Source organism: Siphateles boraxobius, unplaced genomic scaffold (assembly GCF_051911475.1).
Source record: "Siphateles boraxobius isolate OS27281-9 unplaced genomic scaffold, OSU_SipBor_1 56, whole genome shotgun sequence".
NCBI classification, from domain to species: domain Eukaryota; kingdom Metazoa; phylum Chordata; class Actinopteri; order Cypriniformes; family Leuciscidae; genus Siphateles; species Siphateles boraxobius.
In genome coordinates, this window is record NW_027509182.1 from 5732392 (window position 1) to 5756781 (window position 24390).

General features: G+C 37.3%; 1 protein-coding gene across 1 annotated transcript in view; it reads left to right on the forward strand.

Moving 5' to 3' along the window:
• The first annotated feature begins 1001 nt into the window (after positions 1–1001).
• The window catches only part of vps37d (VPS37D subunit of ESCRT-I), a 50613-nt gene continuing 27224 nt past the window's right edge, over positions 1002–24390 (forward strand). The window contains exons 1-2 of the mRNA XM_077206536.1: positions 1002–1347; positions 18319–18490. Of these exons, the coding sequence (XP_077062651.1) occupies positions 1180–1347; positions 18319–18490 (340 nt within the window). The 5' untranslated portion in view covers positions 1002–1179. The remainder of the gene's footprint in view (positions 1348–18318; positions 18491–24390) is intronic.

Here is a 24390-nt window from a genome sequence, read left to right on the forward strand (position 1 = left end):
ATTAATTTAGAAAATAATATTTTAGAATAAAAATATATTCTACATACTCTGTTTTGTTTGCAATACTGACCAAAATGGCATATTTGATTGTATATTTTTGTTGTTTACTGTAATGTGCGTAAAATGACCATCCCAGAGAAAACAAAACAACTATTAAAGATTATGAGGGCACATGAATTTAAGAATAAGAATAATGTGCATGGATAAATCATTAATAATAAACTCTGCAATATTCCATACAAATAATTGTCAATTTTGATTTCATGGTGACTAAACTGATTTCAATAAGTTGTCAAGGCAAAATAGATATAATTAATTATATATATATATTTATTTATTTATTTATTATTATTTATTAATTATTTTATCATGTATTTATTTCAAGTAATGAAAACGATGTTTAATTTTTTTAGTTTTAGTAATCCATCTTTGTTATCAGATTTTATGTAGAAAAAGAAAGAGCAACTATCGTATATTTTACAGTAATTTCACTATTATCAAAAGACTTTTCCCATTAACTAAAATGCATTGTTGAGAAATGGACTATTAATTATCTTTCTGAAAATCTACATTTTATAATCATTATTATGTAATGAAAAAGTATTTTACTCCTCTTTGAATTTGGACAAGGTGGACATATTTTGTGGTTTGCTCGTACTTGCAGTTAATTTATAAAAAGAGCATTTTTTAACAGCCTAATGTCTCCTTAATACAACAAATATGAAGTTAAATGGAAAATCTCAGCTTTTTATTTGGGAAATTGTGAATTCTCAAAGGCACTTCATGATGATTTTGACCCATCGACACTAAAAAATCTGAATAGTTAGAAATTGATACGTTTATAACGAGAAAAATAAAGTAATATCCCTTTTCTTAAGATCAAAAGAACTTGGATCAGTTACAGTCGTTTATTTTTTGTATGAAGAATCGAATTATACTTTCTCTGCAGAATGATTTCTGTATTTTGTACAGTATGTTTGGCGTTGTAACTGCTGCGGCGCAGCGCCTCCTCGCGGTGGAATGCGGAACTGGATGAATCTGTAAACGTGTGCTAGAGTCTCTCAGCGCATTGTCTTTGCTAACAGTCCGTGGTGCTCCTTCATGCCGACGAAAGCTTCTCCAGCACCACTCCCGTGTTCGCGTACATTTGGCGCCGAGCGTGAGCAAAATGGAAGTTAAATGGCTGGCAAACGGAGTTGTTTAGTGCGCCTCACGGGGACAAGAATGTCCCAGACAAGGGACGTGAACTCTTACCCAGATGGGTACAGGGTCCTCAGTAGCAGTGAACTACGGGAGCTCCTTCAAGATGAAGAAAAAATGAGTCAGATCGTGCGACTCAGTGAAAAGGTATTTCTTCGTTTCACATACTCATTTTAGAGCTTTAACAGACTGTTTTTATTTTCGCATGTTTGTAATTTTTTCTCTCTGAACAACTGATGTATATTTGACCAAAACTGTGTGGTAGATTATATTCCATTCATTTACAGTCGAGTGATTTGTGTAGCGTGTTATATGCATTACACGCCATCATCACATACATTCATCCTGTACCCTATACAGCACTGCAGGCCATTGCACTGCAGAAGAGACACAAAGACTCATATACTTGATCAAATGTATATTTGTAGCCTACAGACAATTTTTTTCCTTTGAAAACGGTCAATGTTAAAGTTTTTACATTAAAAGTAAATAGCGAATTTTAAGTAATATGCTGCTCAACATTTAATTTTCCGTTGTAGTTTTTCAACTAAACTGTTGACAAAATGCGTATGTTTTACACACTTGGAATAAAAGCCAGTTTTAAAAACGCAGTTCTTAAGAATAGGCTACTTGATTGTAGTCAATCGCATCATTAATGTATGAAATATTTTATGCATTATGTACAATGACTGCTCAACTGCATATTTCACTGTTGTGTACATCGACATAGCAGAAACGCTACATAAAGTTGCAGATTATTAAATTAGTATTGTTATGTTGTTGCAGTGTTCATGTTGTTGCAACATGTTCTTATCCCAATGAACTCTTTTTTTCTTAATAGATGTTATGGAATATTTTACATAGTTGAAGCTTCAGGCTGAAACTGAAAGCTTCTTTATAAAATCTCAAATTAATATTTTTATGTCCATTTATTTATATATTTATGTATAGATAGTGTACCCCCCAACCCCCCATCTTTCATATAGACACTGGCTGACAGTCACAATAATGACCGACTGACAGTATATTATCTCTTACATATTGCATTTTAAGCATGGCATGTATCTTGCATTGTAAATGTAATGCAATCAGTGTTCAATATGCATTATAAACGCATCTGAATTGCATTTTTTTTTGTATGGTTGTACATATGTTCTGGCTGTACGATTTCTCTCGTAGGTTATCATGTGTTGAGACAAAGCGAGGTTATTTGAGAGCTCTTAAGGTGCATAATTCATTTTCGGCTTAGAAAATCGTTTTTCATTTAGGACTGATCTGGTGTCACTGTAGGCTGGGATATATATGACATCTGAGATTTAGATTGCTGTAGTCTGATACCAGATCGCTGCATGCCTGCAGGAAGCCTGAGCATGTCGTTTGAAATATAAGGACAAATATGTTTTGTACTAGGTCATAAATACAATCTTAGTCTTCATAAAATATGATACGCATAAATTAAGGGGTTTGGCTCCTGATTTCATGCTAAACCTGTATTACTTTATTTTAAATGTGAAACGCAACAGGAGATGTCCTGGCTATGAATGAGGAGAGAGGATGTCAAGCTGAAAAAATGACACAAATTACCATGGTAACATACAAGTCTACACAAATTACCATGGTAACATACAAGTCTACAGAGGAGAAACATACCAAAATTTAAGTTAGTATTCTTAAATCTCATGCTTGCACGTTTAAACTTCGCGTCACGATTGTTTACAAGACAAGTGAGATCCAATGGTGGGGTCACTGTTTTCAAATGTACTGTATATGATGCATTTAAAGAAATAGTTTTTTTTTTTAACAGAAAGCTATACTTAGAATATGGCATAACATTTATGGTTATGGTTATGGTTATTTTCCGGTACGTTTTGGTAATTTATGGAGCTTTACATCCTCCGTCACTATTCGCTTTGATTGTATGTAAAAGAGCAGCTGGCACAGTCTGCTGAATTTCTCTTTTCATGTTTCACAAAAGAAAGAAAAAAGACATACAGGTCTGGAACAACATGAATAATGACATAATTTGTGTTATTTTAGTATTTATTCTTATTTTGAATTAGCTTTTTATATTTTCAGTTTTATTGTAATTTTAGTGTTTATGTAATGTTTGTTTTTAGACGTTTTTATTTTTACTCTTTTTAAAAATATATATTTTATGTAGCTTTAATTGTTTTTTATTTCAGTTTCAGTTTTAGAGATTTAATATTTCAATTTGAACTTATTCCAGTTAGTTACTAAAACATAAGATTTTTTTTTCCATCTAATATACTGTGTGTGTGTGTGTGTGTGTGTGTGTGTGTGTGTGTGTGTGTGTGTGTGTGTGTGTGTGTGTGTGTGTGTGTGTGTGTGTGTGTGTGTGTGTGTGTGTGTGTGTGTCCTATATAATTTCAGCATAAACAAATAGTTTAGTTTTAGTTAACAATAACAACCCAGGACAGAATTCTTTTATTTTTTTATGTATTATTATTTTTTTTTTTACCATCATTTGAACTGAGCAGTCTTGCCACATTAGAGAAGATATGGATTGAAAATGTGTTTGTAACATCAGGACCATGTGGTAAAGATAAGAATTATACCAACACAAACAACTGCATATAGATGCAGACTCTAGTACTCCACATCTTATGGATTGATGGCCTTTATTGATAGCCGTGCACTAGAGATATGCTATAGGGTCGTCGAGGTCAAACTCCAAACGACTTGAGATCGGTGAGGCCCATCACTATTCCCATCACAAACAGGTCAATTCATTAACACACCGAGGTCTCCAAGGGCAACCCGCAATGAAGGGGTCACAATGGTCTGGTGCTCTAGATACAATCATTGCTCTTGTATGCATGAGTTTCACTCTCTAACAAGAGATTGTGGTGGTTTTACTAAATGGAAAAGGCTCTGTAAATACCAGGCTGTGATCTTTCCTATGAATAGCAATGAGACGGCCTCTTTTGGTTAACTTTATGTGCTCATTAGACTCCTTGAATTCATCAGCAACAGCAGCTCTTTGGTCATTCATGGTTTATTGACCAAGCTGAACTATATTGGACCAAAGAGATGGTCTTAATGTATTGAGCTTACGCTGCATGCCCAATGTGTACAGCCATTATTAATCATATAGATTCTTATCTTTGCTGCTTTGTATTGCTTTCATGTTGAAAACATCTCAAGCTTTGATGTTAAATCTCATTGGCTCAACCAATACGGTGAGTTTAAGGCAAGGTCATCATCTGTTTGTCGACCAGTAGCAGACAGGATGAATGTAAAATCTGCTTGTGATTTAATAATAGATTAGGATATATATATATATATATATAAATGTGTGTATGTGTGTGTGTGTGTGTATATATATATATATATATATATTGTATTGCTTAAATATTTAAAACTTATTCTTTTAATACAAATTTTATAAAAACATATCACACAAGTTAAGTATCTACATACATTACCATTCATAAGTTTGGGGTTGGTATAATTGGTTTAAGGAAATTAATTTAATAACTTTTATTCAGCTAGGATGCATTAAATTGATCAAAAGAGACAGTAAAGACATTTATAGAGCTACAGTTCTGTATTCCAAATAAATGCTGTTCTTTTGTACTAGAGAAGAATATCATGGTTACCACAAACATATTAAGCAGCATTAATCATTAATAATAATAATAATAATTATAAATGCTTCTTGAGCACCAAATCAGCATTTTAGAATGATTTCTAAAGGATCATGTGACACTGAAGACTGGAGTAAAGATTTACCACCAGGAAGGGCTGTGCAATTAATTTTGATTTCAATTTCGATTTTGGCTCCCAACGATCTCCAAAATAGTACAATCGACTAAAAACGATTATTTTGTCCTTGGTTCTGAATGACTCGCGCACGCGCACATCCGCCTCTCCCGAAGCCATAAACTCTCTCAGCCTATACAGTCATAGGGTGCTTCTCATTTCTTATTTGTGCATCCTCGTTTCCTTTCCTTGCTTCCTTTCCTAGCGCCTCAGCTCCTCCCCCTGTAGGATACGAGGGAAGGACGCAAGGAAAGAAAATGAGGACGGAGGAATCGAATGAAAGCTTTTTTTATACATTGGAATACTTGATTACTCGAGCGTCACTTCACAGCGTCATCAGCAGCGCTCAAAGCATCTGCCCTTATGTTGTTGAAGTTTGTTTATTTAAGAAATACATAATGAATAATAATAAAGCAAGATACCCTGTTGAAATATGTGAGATGTGTGGTATATATAAACTGCATAGGTAAACTATAATTTAAAAGATTGTGACCGATGTGAAGGGGGAGGAGAATGTATACGTGCGTCACGTTTAGTCAATGGAACAGTTCCGCATAGATACACCTGTGTATCCTCGCTCATGACTCCTCTGAAAGCCTCCTCACTCCTCGTTCCTCGACTCCTCGCGGTGCAATTAGAGAATTGAGATGTCCTTCAAGATGGCTGTGCTTGATTGGTTTCCGGGTCATAGGATGGAGGACAGAGGAGCGAGGAGACGAGGAGGGATATTGAGAAGCACCCATAAACTGCAAGCACAATAAACTTCACAATAACAATTGGCTAATTTAATATAGACTGGGGTGATACCATAGACGTCACTCGAGCTGTCGCGATCTCTTTCTGCTCGATCACTGTAGCGCCTCAGTTCAAGCGAACGGCAGCGCGCGCACATGACCTGATCATCTGTTTCGCTTTACAGCACGAAACAAATCGAGAATGAACACAGGGAGCGACATCAACACTTGTCTGCTTGTCCGGGAAAAGGGGATTTTTAAGTTTCAAGTAAAAGAGTTTTACATGCCCGACCGATCGAAACGCGAGATGGTTTTGATCTTATACAGTCAGTGTAAACAGAGATCGGTAATGGATAGTTTCTGGAAGCTATTTGTGAGAGAGACATTAGTGGAGAAATCAAAAACAGATGAGGCTAACAGCTCACACAAAAACTCACAGAAGAAACATACTGAGGTAGAAATGTTGAGTTTTTTTTTTTTTAACATATGTAGTTAAGTAACATAACACGACTAAGGGCTGTTCTATATCACGATTGCAAATGTTACATTGAATTTATAGTTTCATAAACAAGTAGCCTAGTTTATATGTAGTAACTTACATTTTAGACGCAAATTTCATAAAAATATTTTGTCAATGTCAAATATATTTATTTGCGCATAAAATTGACTTTTGTTCTATTTCACCGACGAAAATAGTTACAAAAGAAAAGCATCACTAAGCGCTGTGTTTTGTTACTGAATGATTCATTATTTTGAATGAATCGTTTTAATGAATGACTCAATGATTCATTTATTAAGATGGTCACTTGTCGCCACCTATTGTTTAAAGGGATCATTGATTTTATTTTTTATTTTATTATTTGTTTTAATCTCATAATATTTTTACAGTTGTAATTTTGCAGTGTAAATTAATTGAATGGATACCAGCCCTTTTTATTACAACTGAATTTGATCAAATGTAAGAATTTGACATAACACATATATTTAGTAAGGTTTAATAAATTGTCCTTTATAAAGGCAAAAAACGCCCTGGTGACCCCCTACAACAAATTAATTTGTAAACATGTCACCTTTTTCACCACTTGTGAGTTTGCAGGTCTGTTTAATAGTTCAAAAAGTACAATAAATCTTCACATTTAGATTTTTTTCAAGAGTTGTTGAAAGGTGTCTTTTAATAAATGCAACACGTTCCCAAAGTCATGTAAAATAATCGTGTTACATAACCGTGATTTCAATACTGACCAAAATAATCGTGATTATGATTTTTTCCATAATCGAGCAGCCCTACCACCAGGAATAAACTACATTTTAAAATAAATAACTATAAATAAATCAATTTAATAATGTTACAATATTAATGTTGTAATGTATTTTAGATCAAATAAATGCAGCCTTGGTGAGCAAAAAAATAAATTTGTGAATGAATTGTTCGTTTGATTCTGATCTTTTCACTGTTAGTGTGGTTCTCGAGTTCATGATACTTTTTATGATGCTTTTGTGTCTTTAAAGTTGAAAAGGTAACAGTCCCTAATCTCCCCATTCCTCAAAAGTTTTCTTTTTGTGTTTATTGGAAGAAAGACAGTCATGCGGGTTTATAGCCTAATTAATGACAGAAGCTTCATTTTTTGAAATCACTAATGAACTATTCCTGTAAGGTATTTTCCAGTTTGTAGCTGCAGGCATTTGATTTGTCATATTTGTTTTATGACCATTGTATCACCCAGTCCACATGGTCTCCAGAGGTCTTGCATCTGCACAGTGTATAAACAGGCACACAGGCAGCTGCAAGCGGAAATGGATAGTCTGTGTCAATTCCTGTTTAGGGAAAACGCTCTCTGGATGTCTGAGAGTATTACTTTTGCATTTAACAGCAAGAGAGTGAGGAAATGGGCAAAGAACAGAGATAATGGAGAAATGTGTGCCTTCTTTTGGAGAGGGGGCCGAAGACCCTGCTGTGCCCTCCCGTCTTCAGAATGTGCATTATCCGACCACAAGTGTGAAAGACACACACACACCAGCAGGGGCTGGACTTGGACAGTTATTGGCTCTGGGTGACTTATGACGCATGCGGCAGAATCAGTATGGAATACTAACAAGAAAAGGAAAGAGCTCCTAGTCACTAAAAGATAGAAGATCATAGGTCTGTGAAATGTGAAAGAGCATGTGTCTTAGCTGTCTGAGCCACATCCTTGCTAAGATAAGCCACATCCTTTGCTGGAGTTGCAAATGCTCAGATTAATATGTTCTATCTAGGTGACAAACTGCATTAAGTTTAAAAGAGATGCTCTGGCGAATTTATTAGTGTGCATACGATTTACCATCCCATTAGGTCACGGGAGAGGATTTGTGTGTTTTTATTTTTGCGTTTCCATTGTCCTTCAAATTGCTCAAATTGAAATTGTGTGTTGAAAATACGCCCAATGGAAACACGTCAATTTCACAAAAACTCCCTCATATCGCAGAAAAACTTTTTACTCCCGCATGAGGTGGTTTTTCAGGCAATTCGAAAATGGAATATTTTGTAAAACTGCTATGGAAACCGTTTTTGCGCATTTACAGGTCACCTTAGATGGCGCAGTATGTTTGGACAGAAGACGAAATAGTTCTTTATTAAAATCATAAAAGACAAAAGAATTACTATGAAGGCAATATGATGCCATAAAGAATTGAATGCACAGGGTAAAATTTGTGAAAGTGTACATAAGATTGCAAGCGTAAATTAAATTTAGATGTGCATGAGTAGATTTGTAAATGTATAAATCGCCTTTTAAGTGTAAGAAAAAAAATATTTGCAGGATTTTAGTGTTATTCGTAAGTGTAATTCATGCACTGTGAAGCTGCAGCTTCATGCTTACGCAAAATAAATAGTAGGCCTATCTGTATTCCTCTGACTTCCATTTTTCCGCGCTTACACTTTGGACACGTTTTTTTTCTCACAAATACGGCCAAAAGCATTGCAAAGTGCCATTTTGAGAACGATGCTGAGCTAAATGAAGATAAAGATGCGTTCTGGCGACTGGCGTGTTTATTGAACCAATCAGATAAGAGTAAATCGAGAGTCAGCGAAAAGCTCATTTGATTGGCTACATGAAGAAGGTGGACCCGCCCTCCTCTTCGCGCTTGCAAAACTCAATGAGTGAGAGAATATTTTTTACACAAAGTTTGGTTTACGCGATCAATCTCTTTTGCTCTTTTGCAGTTCCTGACTTTTGGCTGTATTTGTGCTCAAAAAACGTGCCAAAAGTGTAAGCGTGGAAAAATTGAAGTCAGAGGAATACAGATCCTATTTATTTTGCTTTAGCATGAAGCTGCAACTTCACAATACATGAATTACACTTATGAATAACCGTAAAATCCTGCAAATATTTTTTTCTTACACTTAAAAGGCGATTTACACCTTTGCAAATTTAATTTACGCTTGCAATCTTATGTACACTTTCACAAATCTTACCCTACGCATGCAAATCTTTATGGCATCATATTACTTCATAAATTCCGGGAATACTGGATTCTAAACCACAAAGAAATGACACAATCAAGACATTGAAGCAGATATGAGGGAGAAACATCCATTTATAAGGGGCTTTCCTTGCTATTAATTCATGGATAACATGCTTACGTCTCCTAATAATGGCTAGTTATAAAATGCAGTGGCTGGGATATAGGCTACATAATCCTACCAACATCCGTTGCGATAATTATTGGAACGACTTAACGCTAGAGGAAAAAATGACGTTTCAGTCGCATAACATCGGTTAATGGAAACGCCGTCATTTCGCACTAGGTTTTGAGCGACATTTAGAAAATATCGTGTGACTTTTACACAAATCTGTAATGGAAACGTGGCTAGTGAAGCTACACAACTGACGCTGGTAGGTCACATGATAATGATGACATCATGGTGAATGTAGCACATCCAGATTACCATACTATACACATTCATAATATATAGAAGATTCTTCTTTAGTAGTCGTGAAGTATTTACTTATTTTCTTATTTAAGAGACTATGCGATTTCAAACGCAGCCATGGCTCTTGTCTGCGATCTAAGTGAAGCCTTTTTGCTGTAAAAAGGACAGTTATGCAGCACAGCATGCTTTGGGATATATTTATCTTATTTAGAATACAAGATAAATACTCATCCTTTTGCCTCCATGTGTAGTTAAAAAAGATGACATGAATACTAAGTCCCGCTGAGCAGTCATAATTGTTCAGCAGAGCATCAGAGTGAGTGTAATTTCTGGGTGTTAAATGCAAACAGATTAGGTTTGTAGGAAAGATAAGAAGAACGTCATCTCTGCCAAAGCCTCACTTTGGATCATGAATGCACTGTAGGAAAATCTGTGACAACCCATATCCAATTCATTACCCAAATCCTTTATCGTCTTGTCAAGAACCCCAAATTGGCTCTGCAGGAATTTAAACGATCCTTCACTGATCATACCCTCATTGAGTGGTCGACAACATCTGTATCATCATCTTTAAATAGATTCCGAAACTTTAAGTGACTCTTTGGAAAGATAGTGTTCTCTCTGTTTGCTGTGAAACCATGGAAATGCTTGCCTGGTTGGAGTGGGCTGGAGTAATGTGAAACAGTTAATGAGAGCTGAAAGCTTGTAGTCTTCCTCTGCTTGGTCCTATCATGAAACAAGTAACATCGATTATGTTTTAGTTTGTGGTGTAAATTGCACCACATGATTTTCCCAAGTAGTACAGGTTCCTGGATCGACATCCATTATCAAATAATCATAGCTTTAACTCTATTCCTAATCTTAAACACAATCACCTCCTAAATCCAAAGACAAATGGTAGGAAACTCTACAGTATGCAGACATGAATACTTGGCCACCACATTGCATTCGAGTGGTCCCGTTGTACATACTTACTGTGCATTCTTGCATATCGGTAGCAGAGTTCAGTTTTCAAAGGGGTATTATAGTTGTGGAAGTTGATCTGAAAATGAACTGACCATAGAAAAGACACACACTAATGGTGCCTCAGAATGCTAAGAATACAATTCATATATGTGGTGTTGACACATTTTGGAATTTAAATTGGCATAGATAGATGATTCACACACCTTTTTCAGGGCTAACCGAGGAGGTCTATAACACCTGGTTTGAGCCATCCATTAGAATTCCCATTCCTCTCAATGGCAGTTGTATTGCTAATTATTCATGACAATGATGAAACTCAGTCCCAAACACTTCACTAGTGAGTCTAAGGGCGCTATTTTAATGATCTAAGCGCATGGTCTAAAGCGCAGGGCGCAAGTGCACTTAGGGCGTGTCTGAATCAACTTTTGCTAGTTTAACGACAGTAAAAATGGTCGGCACGCCAAGCGCATGGTCTAAAAGGGTTATCTCTATGAGTAATGGGTGTGTTTTGGGTGTAACGTGCAAACAACCAATCATAGTGTAATTTCCCCTTCACTTCCCAAGGTTAAAGTGTGCATACAGACCATCTACGGGACAAGCCGGATTCCACCATATCTTTATGTACACTACACAATATTAATCTTTTACATTGCAATCCTTTTCTTTTTATTTGGCATGTTTGTGTGCTGCTGCTTGTCCCTGTGTGTAATAAGCAGAGTGTTCACGCGTTGTGGACCTGCCTATAGGCGCACATTACCAACGTGTTCTTTAAATAACAAACAAAATACTGTGTCATTGACTCAATGGCGCAGTCTGTTTCTGTTGTCTCAAAATAGCAACCCGCCAACAATGCGCCTGAACACACCTCGTTTTCAGACCAGCACAGCCATGGGTGCAAATGCATTTGCTATTTAAACAACGTGGCGCAGGACATGAAAATGATAACTGCGTTGGGCTGAAACTAGCAAAAGACACTTGCGTCGCGCTTGGCACTGCATTGCTCTGAAAAGTATGATAGGGCCCTAAGGTTGTTGTCACACCAGGCTTGTATGCAGCATTTGTTTCAGAACCTGGTTTTCTCCTTTATTTGGGTTCATTTAGGCGTATATGAACACTGCAATTGCACACTCTGAGTCGGATAGAAACAGTTGGCCTGATTGTAAGGAACTCTGTATGGTATCATCTGAATTGTAGCGTTTCCGATTCTGCTTATTGATTCCGATTCGTATCAATTCCCAGTTTCGATTCCAAGTTGCAAAAGTTATTCAGTCAAGATCAGTGAGGGATTTTAGTTCTTTAAATAACATATATGAAAGGCGGCAGCAGGTTTATTAGGCTGCTGTCACTTTAATACCTAATGCACGAATCCAATTAGTCATAGACAAATGATTTCTTTCTCAACGGTCTACTTTCTCTTAAGACAAAACCGACTGTTTATGCGGATATTTTGACACAATTGTGAGTGTATTGGTCCGTTCAAGCGCAATAAAATGTGAAAGACAACTCAATTCATTATTTGCTCTCTATATGAGAGGAGACATGCATTGGATGTGTGTGGAGCAAAGAAAACAGTGCATAATTGCCAAATTGAGTTCTCTTTCGTGTCTTCTTGTGAATAGTTTACAATCACATTAAAATATGCCCACAGGAATCGATAAGCAGAATCTAAATTTTAAGTATCCAATTCCTGACCTGATGTATCTGATTCTGGAATTGGAATTGATTTTCTATTACCAACCCTACTCTGGAGTGGTTTGGTTGTGGTGAGAAAGCAATGCCCAATGGACGAACAAATGGAAAATGTGTCTGATTCCGTTGGAGAGGACATTGCAGCAAACCAAAGAGTGCCTGTTTACCTTAAATTGTCGTGTAATTGCAATTCTCTAAAAAAGGAATACTGTTCTGATGAGGCCTTGATTCCCATTCTCTTGTCAATCAATATTGATGGTTGACACTATTGACACTATAGCAGAATCCTGGAACATAAACTGGTGCACTCTGGCCAATGAGAGAACAGTTTTATTCACATATGACTTGCATAAACATTTTGATACGCTTTAAAATGTTGCCTTGTGGAAGTAAAACGAATCAAGAATAAAATGCAACATTGTGACTATTTAAGTCCCTGTTTCGGGAACCAAGCAAATGATCTACAGGTCTGAAAATGCCCTTAGTGACTATCCAAGTGCATTTAATGCTTTTAAAGGGTAACTAAACCCCTGCTCAGAGCCTGACTCCACCCACTGGAAATATTTGAAAAATAGTGAAAAAGTGGGCAGAGCCCAGCGGAGGGGTGGCGTGCACCTAAGACGCAGGCAAGGGCAAGGGCGTGGTTAGCTGGTACCCTCTGACGTCAGAGGGTACCACAACTTCCAATAGGAAAATTCAACTGCAGTAGCCACCGTTCATCCTGAAGTGGGCAGCCCTCAGACGTTTTTACACCATATATATTGTAGAATTAAAACACTTTAAACTCAAATTTCAAAAAATGTACTCGAATCAATGAACAGCATTTATGAAGCGCCATTCTTACAGATAATTAACTAAAAAAAGTTGTTTTAGTGTTTAGTTGCCCTTTAAGAAAGAATTGGGCACTGGTAAAATATCTAATATAATTAAATATATTTACTTAAAGTAAAAAAAAATATTTTGTCAAAATACACTATACATTTTTAATTGGCAATCGAGAAAATCCATCGAGAAAATGTGCTTTTTGTTGAAAAAACTAGCAATGTACTAATGTACTAGCAGGGCCTAATGGTACGAAAACCAATAAAAACGTGACCCTTTGGACAAAAATCGAAACTTTGCACTCACCCCTAAAAAATGTAAGGATGTCAAACTAGGACAGCATAGACATCTCATGTGTTTGCATTTTGCTATTCACGGTTTAATTCATCATGCAGAACTGATGCGTGTAATTTGCAATCACTTAGCATTATGTGATCAAAAAACTGCTGGGCATTTTCCATCTGCAATTTGATGAGGGATTAGTTCTGAATATTTACATTGCTTATACTGTATATAATAATCCTTTAATTAGAAAATGATTATCTGCTCGTTCTGTGCTCCACCATTCCGGAGAAGTTGTCTCTAAAGAGAAACATTCAACCATCACCCACTCTCTTGAGGTGTTGATGGAACGTCCCAGTGTAAATAGCAATTATGTCGATAGTTGAACCAAGCAATTGACCTTAACAATTTGAAGTTATTTCCGAACAAAAAGAACCTCACATAACCTTAACCATGTTCTGATCGCATATGCTCTTTTAAGTTATTCTAAGCAGCTCAAGTATTCCAGTTTCATCGTCTTCAGAAGATAGATGTGCCACAAGTGGGAATATCACCACCGTGTTTGAGGGTCTCACACAGCATTAAGTAGGAAGGCAAAATTATCCTATTCGTTGAGCGAATGAATCATTAATCCTCTTATACGCTTGACTAAGCACACTCAGTCTTCATAATGTTCACCAAGTTTTGAAATGCATAAAACTGGCAGTTAATATTCATTGCAGCTACAGGAGAAGAAAAATTTAATTTCTGTTATGACCCAAACCCTCACTTACAGTGAAAGTTGGGGTCTGTGGTTTTGACTGATGTCTGGGCCTTTGCGAATGCTTTCCATTAGGACATTGGTTTGGACTTGTCTCTCTTTTTCCCTATATGGTTAGAGAGTGGTCTTGGACCATGTCATGCAGGACGGTCAGAGCAAATAATGGTGTTTTTTTTTAAAGGACATGTGGACAGAGTTGTCCAGGAGCCATTCCAAAAGGATTATTTCGTCATGGAACCTTGTTTTATTGTAATTAAGCAAGACGTGGTAGACTGAGGCGGTTGCTTAATCGAGCATTGTCTCCACTGGCGCTACAGGCTGTCCCCTTTTTCAATGGCAAATCACTGAAAGAATGTTTAGTCGCTTTCATCTGGAAATTGTCAACTTGCTTTTACAGAAATATTGTTGAATGTCAATATTTAGTGGCGTTCAGAAATAATTAAATTGTGGTGAGTGATGTCTTTACCTCAGAGATACCCTGTTGCTGTTTGTGATGCCATCATGTATTTTTTTCTCTCATATTACTTCTGGTTTGTCAAAGTCATGTACTGGGCCTTGCCCTTGAGATCAAATCACTCCTAAAATATGAATTAAGCAGAATCTTTGTAAGACCCTCAATCAAATTTGGAATTGATTCAGTTTGATTATATTTCATTAAAATATATATATTTCCGTTAAAATACATTTTGCTTGTATGAAAAAACTTCTCTCTCAGCTACTGCTATAACCTTCTAACTTGGTGGCCCAAACTATGTAGTACGATTGATTTTATTTAACAGATATAATAATGAACACAACCAAAAAAATAAGAGTTTAAAGTAAGATTTCAATTGCCTTTTGAGTAAAACAGTTATCCTATATATTAAAATGTATAATAATCCTTATGTAATGATGCAATGAGTAAGTAATGATAACTTTATTCCATAACCGCTTGGACAGATTCAGTAAGTTATTTAATGAAGGATCCACCAGTCTGATCAAAACGGTCCTTTGGTCTTTTTGCATAATTGAATGACTTTTAATCGAACTGCACTGGATGTGCAGTGTGTTTTTTACTCCCTAAATTAACTAATTCAAAAGAGTCAGTTGTACGTGAATTGGACTACTTTGGCCATGCTGTATGTTTTTATTCACTAAAAAGAACTGGTACATAAGTATCATTTGCTCGCGAATTGGACTACTTTGACTATCTATGCTATATGTTGGTATTCACTAAAGAACCAATTCATACAAATCATTTGTTCATCAATTAGACCACATTGGCTATACTGATTTTATTCACTAAAAAGAACCAGTTCATTTAAGAGTCAATTGTTCGTGAATTGCACGACAATGGTAGTGCTGTATGTTTTTATTTGGGGGCAGTCGTGGGTGGCAGCCTGAAGGTTAGAGAGTCAGACTGGTAACCCGAAGGTTGTGGGTTTGATTCTCAATAACGGCAGGAAATTACTGAGGTGCCCAAGTGCAAGGCACCTAAACCCCCAATCGCTCCCCGGGCCCCACAGAAAAGTGGCACTAGTGGCTGCCCACTACTCCGGGTGTGTGTGTCTATGCTTTGCAGTGTGTGTTCACTTCTCACTACTCTCAATGTGTGTGCACTAACTTGGATGGGTTAGAATGCAAATTCAGAGGACAAATTCTGAGTATGGCTTACCATACTTGGCCTTCACATGTCACTTTTACTTTTTTACATTTCACTTTAAAAAAAGAACCAGTTCTTAAGAGTTATTTGGTTAATTGTTATGGAAATTGTTCAAATGAAGATTATGATTAATTGGAATTTTTTTACTCAGCCTTAAAGCTAAATGTTGAATGTCTTTGTTCACACACAGATATGGGCCCTTGCCCAAGCCATTCCCAGATCTCACTGTTCTCATGAAACATAAGGAGCTTTTCTCTACAAATCTAATATATTAGCTAAAGTCTTCAGTCCCATTAGTCAAAAGCTGGAGGCTTTTATTTTCTCTTTCTTAGATTTCCTTCAATCTCTCTTGAACACGTTCATAGATTCTGTCTTCTGTGCCTGGCATATTAAGCTAACGTCATATGACCCCTGAGGAATTTGATGTATTGAGTTGCATTTTTCACACACACTCTGTACGGCTCATAATTCCTGAATAAAATTGTGAGTTCTCTGTGTTCTTGCATTCCTGACTTCTGTGGTTTGACCTTGATGGCCATCTCGAATGAGGAGCTGCATTCTTAACGGCCTTCTACAGGATTACATTGAAATTAAGGTTCATCTGCTCCAAATGAGTAAAAAACACCACAGTTGTGGAACGTGCCTTTTCAATAGCTATGTAAAAAATTAAATCTTTATTATTCACAGTTACTTTTGTGGCTGAACTTATTGCATATGCATTTGTTGGAGTTTACCTTTTAGATGCAAAATTTATAGGAGGAGAGTATTTAAATGAATCACTCAATGTTAAATTATGCTAGCAAGACATGCTAACAATGCCTACAAAACATTTGTAAAGAAATACTAATTATTATGGTATTCACATTTGATTTAGATAAAACTTCACCAAAAAGTACATTGTTTCTTGTCAATAGTGTAGCAGTGTATAAAGCACAGCTCACATAGAACTCACTTTCACACCAAGCAGCTTTCTGTTGGTCAATGTGGTGAATTCATGTGACTAATCTGAAAATTAGAACAAATGCAAAATTTGCACTTTCACTTAAAACTTCTAATTGTGTACCGATTGGAATGACAGCCTTTAAATTTCGATCGTGAAATTTCGCCGGGCAACGATAAATGTGACCACACCTAAAGGTGCAGTATGTAATATTGACAGGTAACAGTTGAAATGGGTACTGTAGTCCAAATTCAACATACTGGAGACAGTTGTTTCCCGCTCCCCTCCTACTCAGACTCGACACTCACGTGGGTTGCCAGATTGGGGACACGCAACAGGAGCGAGCACAATTGAAAATGGAAGGCAAGAAGACTTACACACTTGTAAGTTGATGAGTTGATTTATCTGCGTTTTAATATATTCTAATATGCTAATATTTTTAGACATTGGTTGAGGGTTTTTAGGTTGGGTAGAATCTTTGATCCAGTTCGTTTGCTGGTTCCATGGCTGCAATAAGCTGTGTTTTCCACCAACTGGCAACCCGGGATGTCGAAATACTATTGGGTAAATTAGCAGTGGGCGGGATCACACAGACCAAAACAAAAACAGATATTCCAACACGGAATGCAAATTTTAAAGTAAAATACGGTCTGTAGCGTTCAGCATCGTTTTTTTCAGATAAACAAATATGTGAACTTAGCATGTTTCCTAAATTTCTGCAAACATATTAGAATATTTTTATGCTTTAATAATCAAAAATTACATACAGCACCTTTAAAAAATAAGGTCGCGAGGCCTAAAAACATGTGGTCTGATGTGCTTTCTCAGGGATCTTAGTAATATTAGTGCTCAGTCTTTCAGATCTTATTGGTCTGAAAAGGTTTATTAGGAATTTAACTGGTTTGATATGGTTTCTTGGGGTCTAATGAGGTCAATGGGGTCTGAAGTGGACTAATATGGCCTGTCTGAGAGGTCTTCATCTGACCTTCTTTCTGCTTTTCTCTTACAATAAAACATTCAAATCTCAAACTTTTAAAACTATTTCATACTTTTAGGCCATGCATTGTCAAGTCATCAAACTTTACTAAACTTTACCTTTTTTTAGTTTCCAGAAATATTTTAACCACTTAATGTTGAATTTATAATATTACATTTGCTATTTGTGCACACACAATATAAATGTACAGTACATATGTAGCTGCCTTTATAATTTTGAAATGGGATCCCTTATCATGTTTGGGGGTCCTTGGCATCAAAAAGCTAAAAGCAACTGGCTTGCTTGATCCGTCACCTGATACAGTGGTACAGCAGTTTAGCTGGAAAGCTAGTACTTGGTGACCTTCTGTGATTCAAGCTCTGTCAGTGTGTGTACTCCCTTCAAGATCGAATACACAAGAAATGGACTTTGATGTACAGTTGACAAGTTTTAATGGTTTGTCCCTGTAATACTCATAACTGATTAACACATCTTGATCTTCCTTTAGGTTGTAGAATCGATAGATTTGTGTTTTAAATGGTATGTGTAAAGATGCAGTCTTTGTTGTTCCAGTTTCTTTTTTTTGAGTGACGAATAACTGAAATTGTGTTCAGTTCCAGGAACTCGAGCTGGACAGGGAAACCTTGTTAGTAACCAATCGGAGTCTTGCAGAAGACAGCCTTTCAAATCGCCCTCATCTTCAAAACGGCAAGCTGCAATTGGCTGCAAAGTACGAGGAGCTGGCAAAGCTGACCACTGCCTGCAGGGAAAAGCAAAGCCGACTTGGTGAGTATAAGTTTAGGGTTTTAACTTGTGTGAAATGATGCTGTGAAATTACACCAAGCGTCCCTCATTTTCCTCATGGTTCAATACGCATTGGATGGTTTGTTTCTCATGGGTGGGTGACATCTGTATCGATATTTATCAGAAAAAACAATTGGCAATATTGATAAACTTGAACAGTTTCATCCACTACACATACGTAAGCGTGACACTTGTTGTGTTTTCAGCATCAGCTGTCATACTATATGATGACAGTCCACATTCACTTTTTTATTTGATAAAAGCTTTGTTAAATACAAACTGAGACTCAAAGGTCTTCAGGACAAACCGGCAAAATAAAAGTTTTGGTTTGGAAATGTACTACTATTGTATAAAACAATAGTATTTTGTTTATAAATTGTAAACTGTATACATTAAAAAATGGATGAAAATATATTGGTTGTATGATATTATTTAATAATATTAATAAAGATAATAAACATCATCATAATAATATTCGCAATTACACAATGTATTAAAACTTTACATGGATTTATTATTAATAATAATTAAAATAATATAATACTACTAATATATTTTTCATCCATGTTTAAATTTATACAGTATACAAAAAAATATTTTTTTTGTAAATTGTTTTATTTTAATTTGAACATATATATTTAATGTTAAGTTTGATTCAATTGTTATATTTTTATGAATTCATTTTTATTAGACACCTTTTTTATATTAAATCCTAAAACAAACATTTTTTAAATGGAAAACAGAATTTTTTTTGGTAGGGGGGGGGGGGCGGGTTTTGTTTACATTCATTCTTAAGATATACCAAGCATGCAAAATCCTCTTCCTTCCACATTAATGGTGTGTAAGGAATATTAAGGTAATAATATTTTTGGCCATATTGCCCTGCCCTATCCATGTTTTATAATAGTTCCGATCTTCTAATATGAGAGCGTGGAGTGATTACAGAACTGCTCCAGTCACTTACTCCGGCCCACCCTGCTTTTTTTGTGATTCCTCTCCTGTTAGGCTTTGTTTAAAATGTGAGCTCAACCCAAATGTGTCCGGACAAAACGCATTTCAGGGAAAAATATTCTGTGCTCCTCCCCAGATTAAAGCAATGTTAGACACATTCATTTAAGATTGTCCCTAATCTGATGACTGATACCTGATGATACACCGGCTGTTGACTAAGTAGTTTAAGAATAGCATCGGTACACTGCTGTCGTGTGCTTCTGGTGGTAATATTTCAATATCACCAGGCAACATTGTTCCATAATAACACACCCTGACATCCGGAGCTCCTCATTTATTCAAGGCGAGAATGGTTGACCTATGCCTGGATCCGTCCAGCTGCGATATCCCCAGCTCTGGAGCGGCATTACCTTCCATCGCACCATCACCAGGGTGGAGTGAAGCGGTCAGGTCCCATATGGGGTGGTCTGGGGCCACAAGGTCCCAACCTGGCTTCCCCACCTCTTTTCAACACCAGCCAGGAATAACTGCCCTCATCTGGACCAGACGTACTTAAGGTGCTCAGGTTTCACTTCCCAAACAGTTCCTCGTGGGTTCACAGGGACTTGTTTTCCTTTTTCTGTCAGCGTGGCCAGAATAAGAGAAATATTATTGTGTTCTTCTTTGGTCTTCCTCTCTTGGCTGAACACTCAGCATGATAGTTTCTCACGCCCAATCTTTTTTATTGGCCCGCTGACATCGCATGTCGATTATCAGCTTGTACAACAGAGCGCTTGTGTGTTAGAAATCATCGTTTATTATTGTTTTCTTTATTATTTTAGGCTTCAGAGTTCATAATGATGCTTGGTCAGGGTTTGAGTGTTGACTCTTTTCGATGGTTAAATAGTCACGGTGTTCTGAATGTTTATTAAACTAAGGAGAATTAATTTGAAGAGAATAACTTAGACTTTAGTTTAACTTCAGTTTGGAAAAATAAACAAAAACATGTTTATAGTAAGGCACTTACAATAGAAGACTGTTGGGCTATTTAAACACTGTAATGTCAGGATGCAAAGACCAGAATTAATCAGTAAAAATGTGTGTGATTGGAGTTTTGAGAAGTTACCTTGCTCTGCCTTTTGAGGTTTGACTACTTTTCTGGGTGGATGAACTTCTGGTTAGAGCGTTACTGTAATTCCTGTGGGAGAAATTTGTTCCAGGTAAACAGTGCTTCATGAATAATTATGTAACATACCTTCCAGTTTTACTTTAGCAGATATCATGCAAAAGGGAAAGTTTGTTGGTTTTACAGGGCCATGACATAAATTGAAAACCGAAATAAAAACAGATCATTCTGTCCTTTTGTGGTGTGCCAGTGAAAATTATTGCAGCTTTGTGAATAAGATCTAAAATGAGACTACAATTGAGACATTTGTTTGCTCTAAAAGAATAACAATGAATTAAACTGAATGAGTATAAACTTGTTGCAGCTCAATTTAAGTGTATTTAGCGTCTTGGAATGTGGGTGGTTAGTGAAATTCCACATAGTGGCGCAAATGTTTAGTTAATTTGCTTCTCTGTGTTTAGGCCAAGTCAAACAACAAGTATCTGTTGTGATGTTTGCAAGGGAAACTGCTTAAATGAAGTAGCCCAGCTGGGACCTCAGAGGAAGACGTTGGAACTCTTGAAGTCTTTCTCTGGAATTGTTGCTCCGCCATCACTCTTGGCCTGTTTGGTGTATTCACCCTCGCAACATGCCGTGTGCATAAATGATTTAGGCATGTGGTGGCTTTTCCTTCTTTTTGCATTAATTCATGTACGATGAGGTTGTATATTTCCGCTGTAGCCCATAACATCAACCAACCCACTGTACTTTTGGGCCTGCATTCCAGCCCTTTGACCAAAGAAGCCGATATGAATTATCTGTTGACTTTTTTGGTCCCTCCTCACCATTGTGCAGCCTAACTAGTGATGCAGATCCATTTGAAAGGGCTTTTGTTTGAGACCCCACCTCCAGTGCCTTTCAAAGAAAAGGCAGAGATTCATATGATAGTCAGAACGTCTCAACCGCTGAACCCACCCCTTCACCCGAGAGCCCGGCAGCGTCTGGGAACCGAAGTCTTGAGAGAGATTGATGAAAAAAGTTGCCGGAGTGAAATGCCAGCAGGAAATTGAACTGTCGTGAGCGGGCAGAAAAGAGAAGGAGACGGTGGGGTTCCTTCGGTGTCCGGCAGAGCAACAAAAGATCAGCGGAGATATCTGCTAGTCCGCTTACACGCTCTGACAGAGCTTGTACAGGAAATTCCCATCTCCATGGCCACACGGGCAACGGTCCACTCAAGAAATGCTGTTTCACAGGACCTTTTTTTCTTCGCCCTTGCAGCTGCCGGCCAGTGACGGAAGGAGGGTGGAATGTTCACCTTCCTGTCACCATGAAGTGCACATGTACCAGTGCCTCCAGCTGCAGCCGGATGGGTGGGAGAGATTGTTCCCCCCAACAGCAAACATCTGATTCTCATTTCATTAGAGCCAAAAGCAAGAATGAAAAACCCTTGGATTGCTCCATCAGCTGAGACCGAAATTGTGGCTCAGAGGCTTGCGAGTTATTGCGTAATACGCTGTGGCAGACATTAGGAGAAGAATTTGGCTCTGGAAGGTGCACAACTAGTTTCTTGATATGAATTCAGGGTAGCTTGATGATACAATTCACAGCGCTACCATGTTTGACAGTTTTGTTCCCACTCAGACTTTCCCATTTGCTTCTAATGCTGTCGGCATTAATGCTTCTAATCCTGCTCCTCCCCCTCACATGTGGTCAATGGCACACTCTTGACCTGTACATTTTCTGGAGGGTGACACGGCTCTGGTATACGACACTATCAATCCTGCTTCAAAAGCAAAGAGCACCATGAGTGCCCTTTTGTTGTTAACCTAGCGTAACGACACTGCTTACCCGAGGCCCAAACTGATGACCTTTTACACACACTACAACCCCATCATTGACCTCTCAACACATACCCACAGAAATCTAACCAAACTGGTTGTCAACTGCTCCACCCTTTACAAAAAAAACCCTCCATCATCGCGAGTGAGAAAAGGGCATCATTGTCTTAAAGTGCCTGTAAATCACAGGGCCAAGAGGCATGTTGGGGGAGCCGAAGAGGCCAGGGAACGCTGTAAGAGCGCATAGTTCTTACTGATGGAGGAGTTGGTAATTAACAGGATGTGAAGTCGCTCTGGCGTTTGAATGCAGGGGGCAGTTATCAAAGCTGGATTAGGTCCATTGAGCTACCACACACATGAGGCCTTAATCACTCAGTGAGGAAAGGGGCCTCTTTTGAAATCAATCTCCTGAGAATCCAACCCAAACTGGGAACTCCATGCCAAAAGCCCTTAGGAAAAAATAAACTTGATACATTATGTTGACATTTCTGTTTGACTCTTTCACATTGGCTTAAGCTCAATGACATTGAATGGGAGGAAAACTAAATGCACTGCTGAATATTAGGGAAATAGCTAAATATTTTCATAACAAATCTGACTAATAAGCATAACTCTAATATGGTAGATTGTTTGCTCCCCTTTTAAAAAAAAGTTCAATGGTAATACCTTGATATACTAGGTATTAGACAGTATTTCTTAATTATCCATTTTTGTAATACTGTATCTAATACCTGTTGCATCAGTTTTAGCGTGGTGATATATTAAAAGCTATGATTTGAAACATGCACATTTACTAAATGGATGACCTATACAGGACAGCTATTCAAATATGTTGTATGTCTGTGTTGTTTAGCAGAAGGACTGTATTTAATGAACGTGTGTAATATAATAATGTATTAATAGACTGCCTTTAGCGGTGTCTGTTACGACCGCTAGGGGTCAACCGCAACAGGAAAAGGAATGAGTCTCACTACCAGAGAGATACCAACAGTAAATATATTTATTTCCAAAAGGGTTTAGTTTCAGGGGGCAGACAAGGCCAAAATAACAAACAAAAAACAATCATTTGTTTAACCTCTACAATTCCTAAAACAAACGAAATAAAATACAATTTAAACTTACCTACCTCCCTAAACCAAAAACAATGTGAAAAGATATACAAAATAAAATGGCGTCAAACCCCCTGCTTTCCTTAATTTGGCAAAAATATATACAACAATATTTACAGGAGATAAATGTACAAGTCCGAAGTAAACAATGCAAAACAGAATCCAAAATCGTAGTCAAACAGGCGTGGGTCAGTTAACAAGGATAAACAGAGGTTCAAAATCACAAATCACAATCTCCAAATAATCACTCACAGCACAATCTCAAATAAACACTCACAATCTCTCTGATACGACACTCTAGACTAGACGATGATACAAAACAATTGCAAAGTAGTTACGATCAATGATGGCACAATAGTGGCCTCTGTTGAGTGTTTGGGCAGTCCTTATATCTGGATCAGGTGTGGAGGAGAACCAATTGCAGCCTCCAACAAATTATCACCAGATACCGCCCACCTGTAACACAAACAAGCACACGCACAGAGACAGTAATACACAGGACAGAGTGGAATCAATAAGCAAATGACTCAGGCTCATAACACACCCACCCACAAAATAAAACATACACTGTTTCACTGATTGACACAGGACAGTGAATCAGCAATGACATTGTCGATACCCTTTTTATGACATATCTTCAAGTTGTAACTTTGGCAGATTAGTGACCATCTCATAAGACAATGATTAGCATTTGACATGTCCTGAAGTAATATAAGAGGGTTATGGTCAGTGTAAACCGTAATAGGTTGTGAACTTGAACCAATGTAGACCTCAAAATGTTTGAGAGCGAGAATTAAGGCAAGAGCTTCTTTTTCAATGGTACTGTAGTTAAGCTGATGCTTGTGGAATTTTTTTGAAAAGAAACTAAATGGGTGATTCAAACCAGTAGCATCTGTCTGA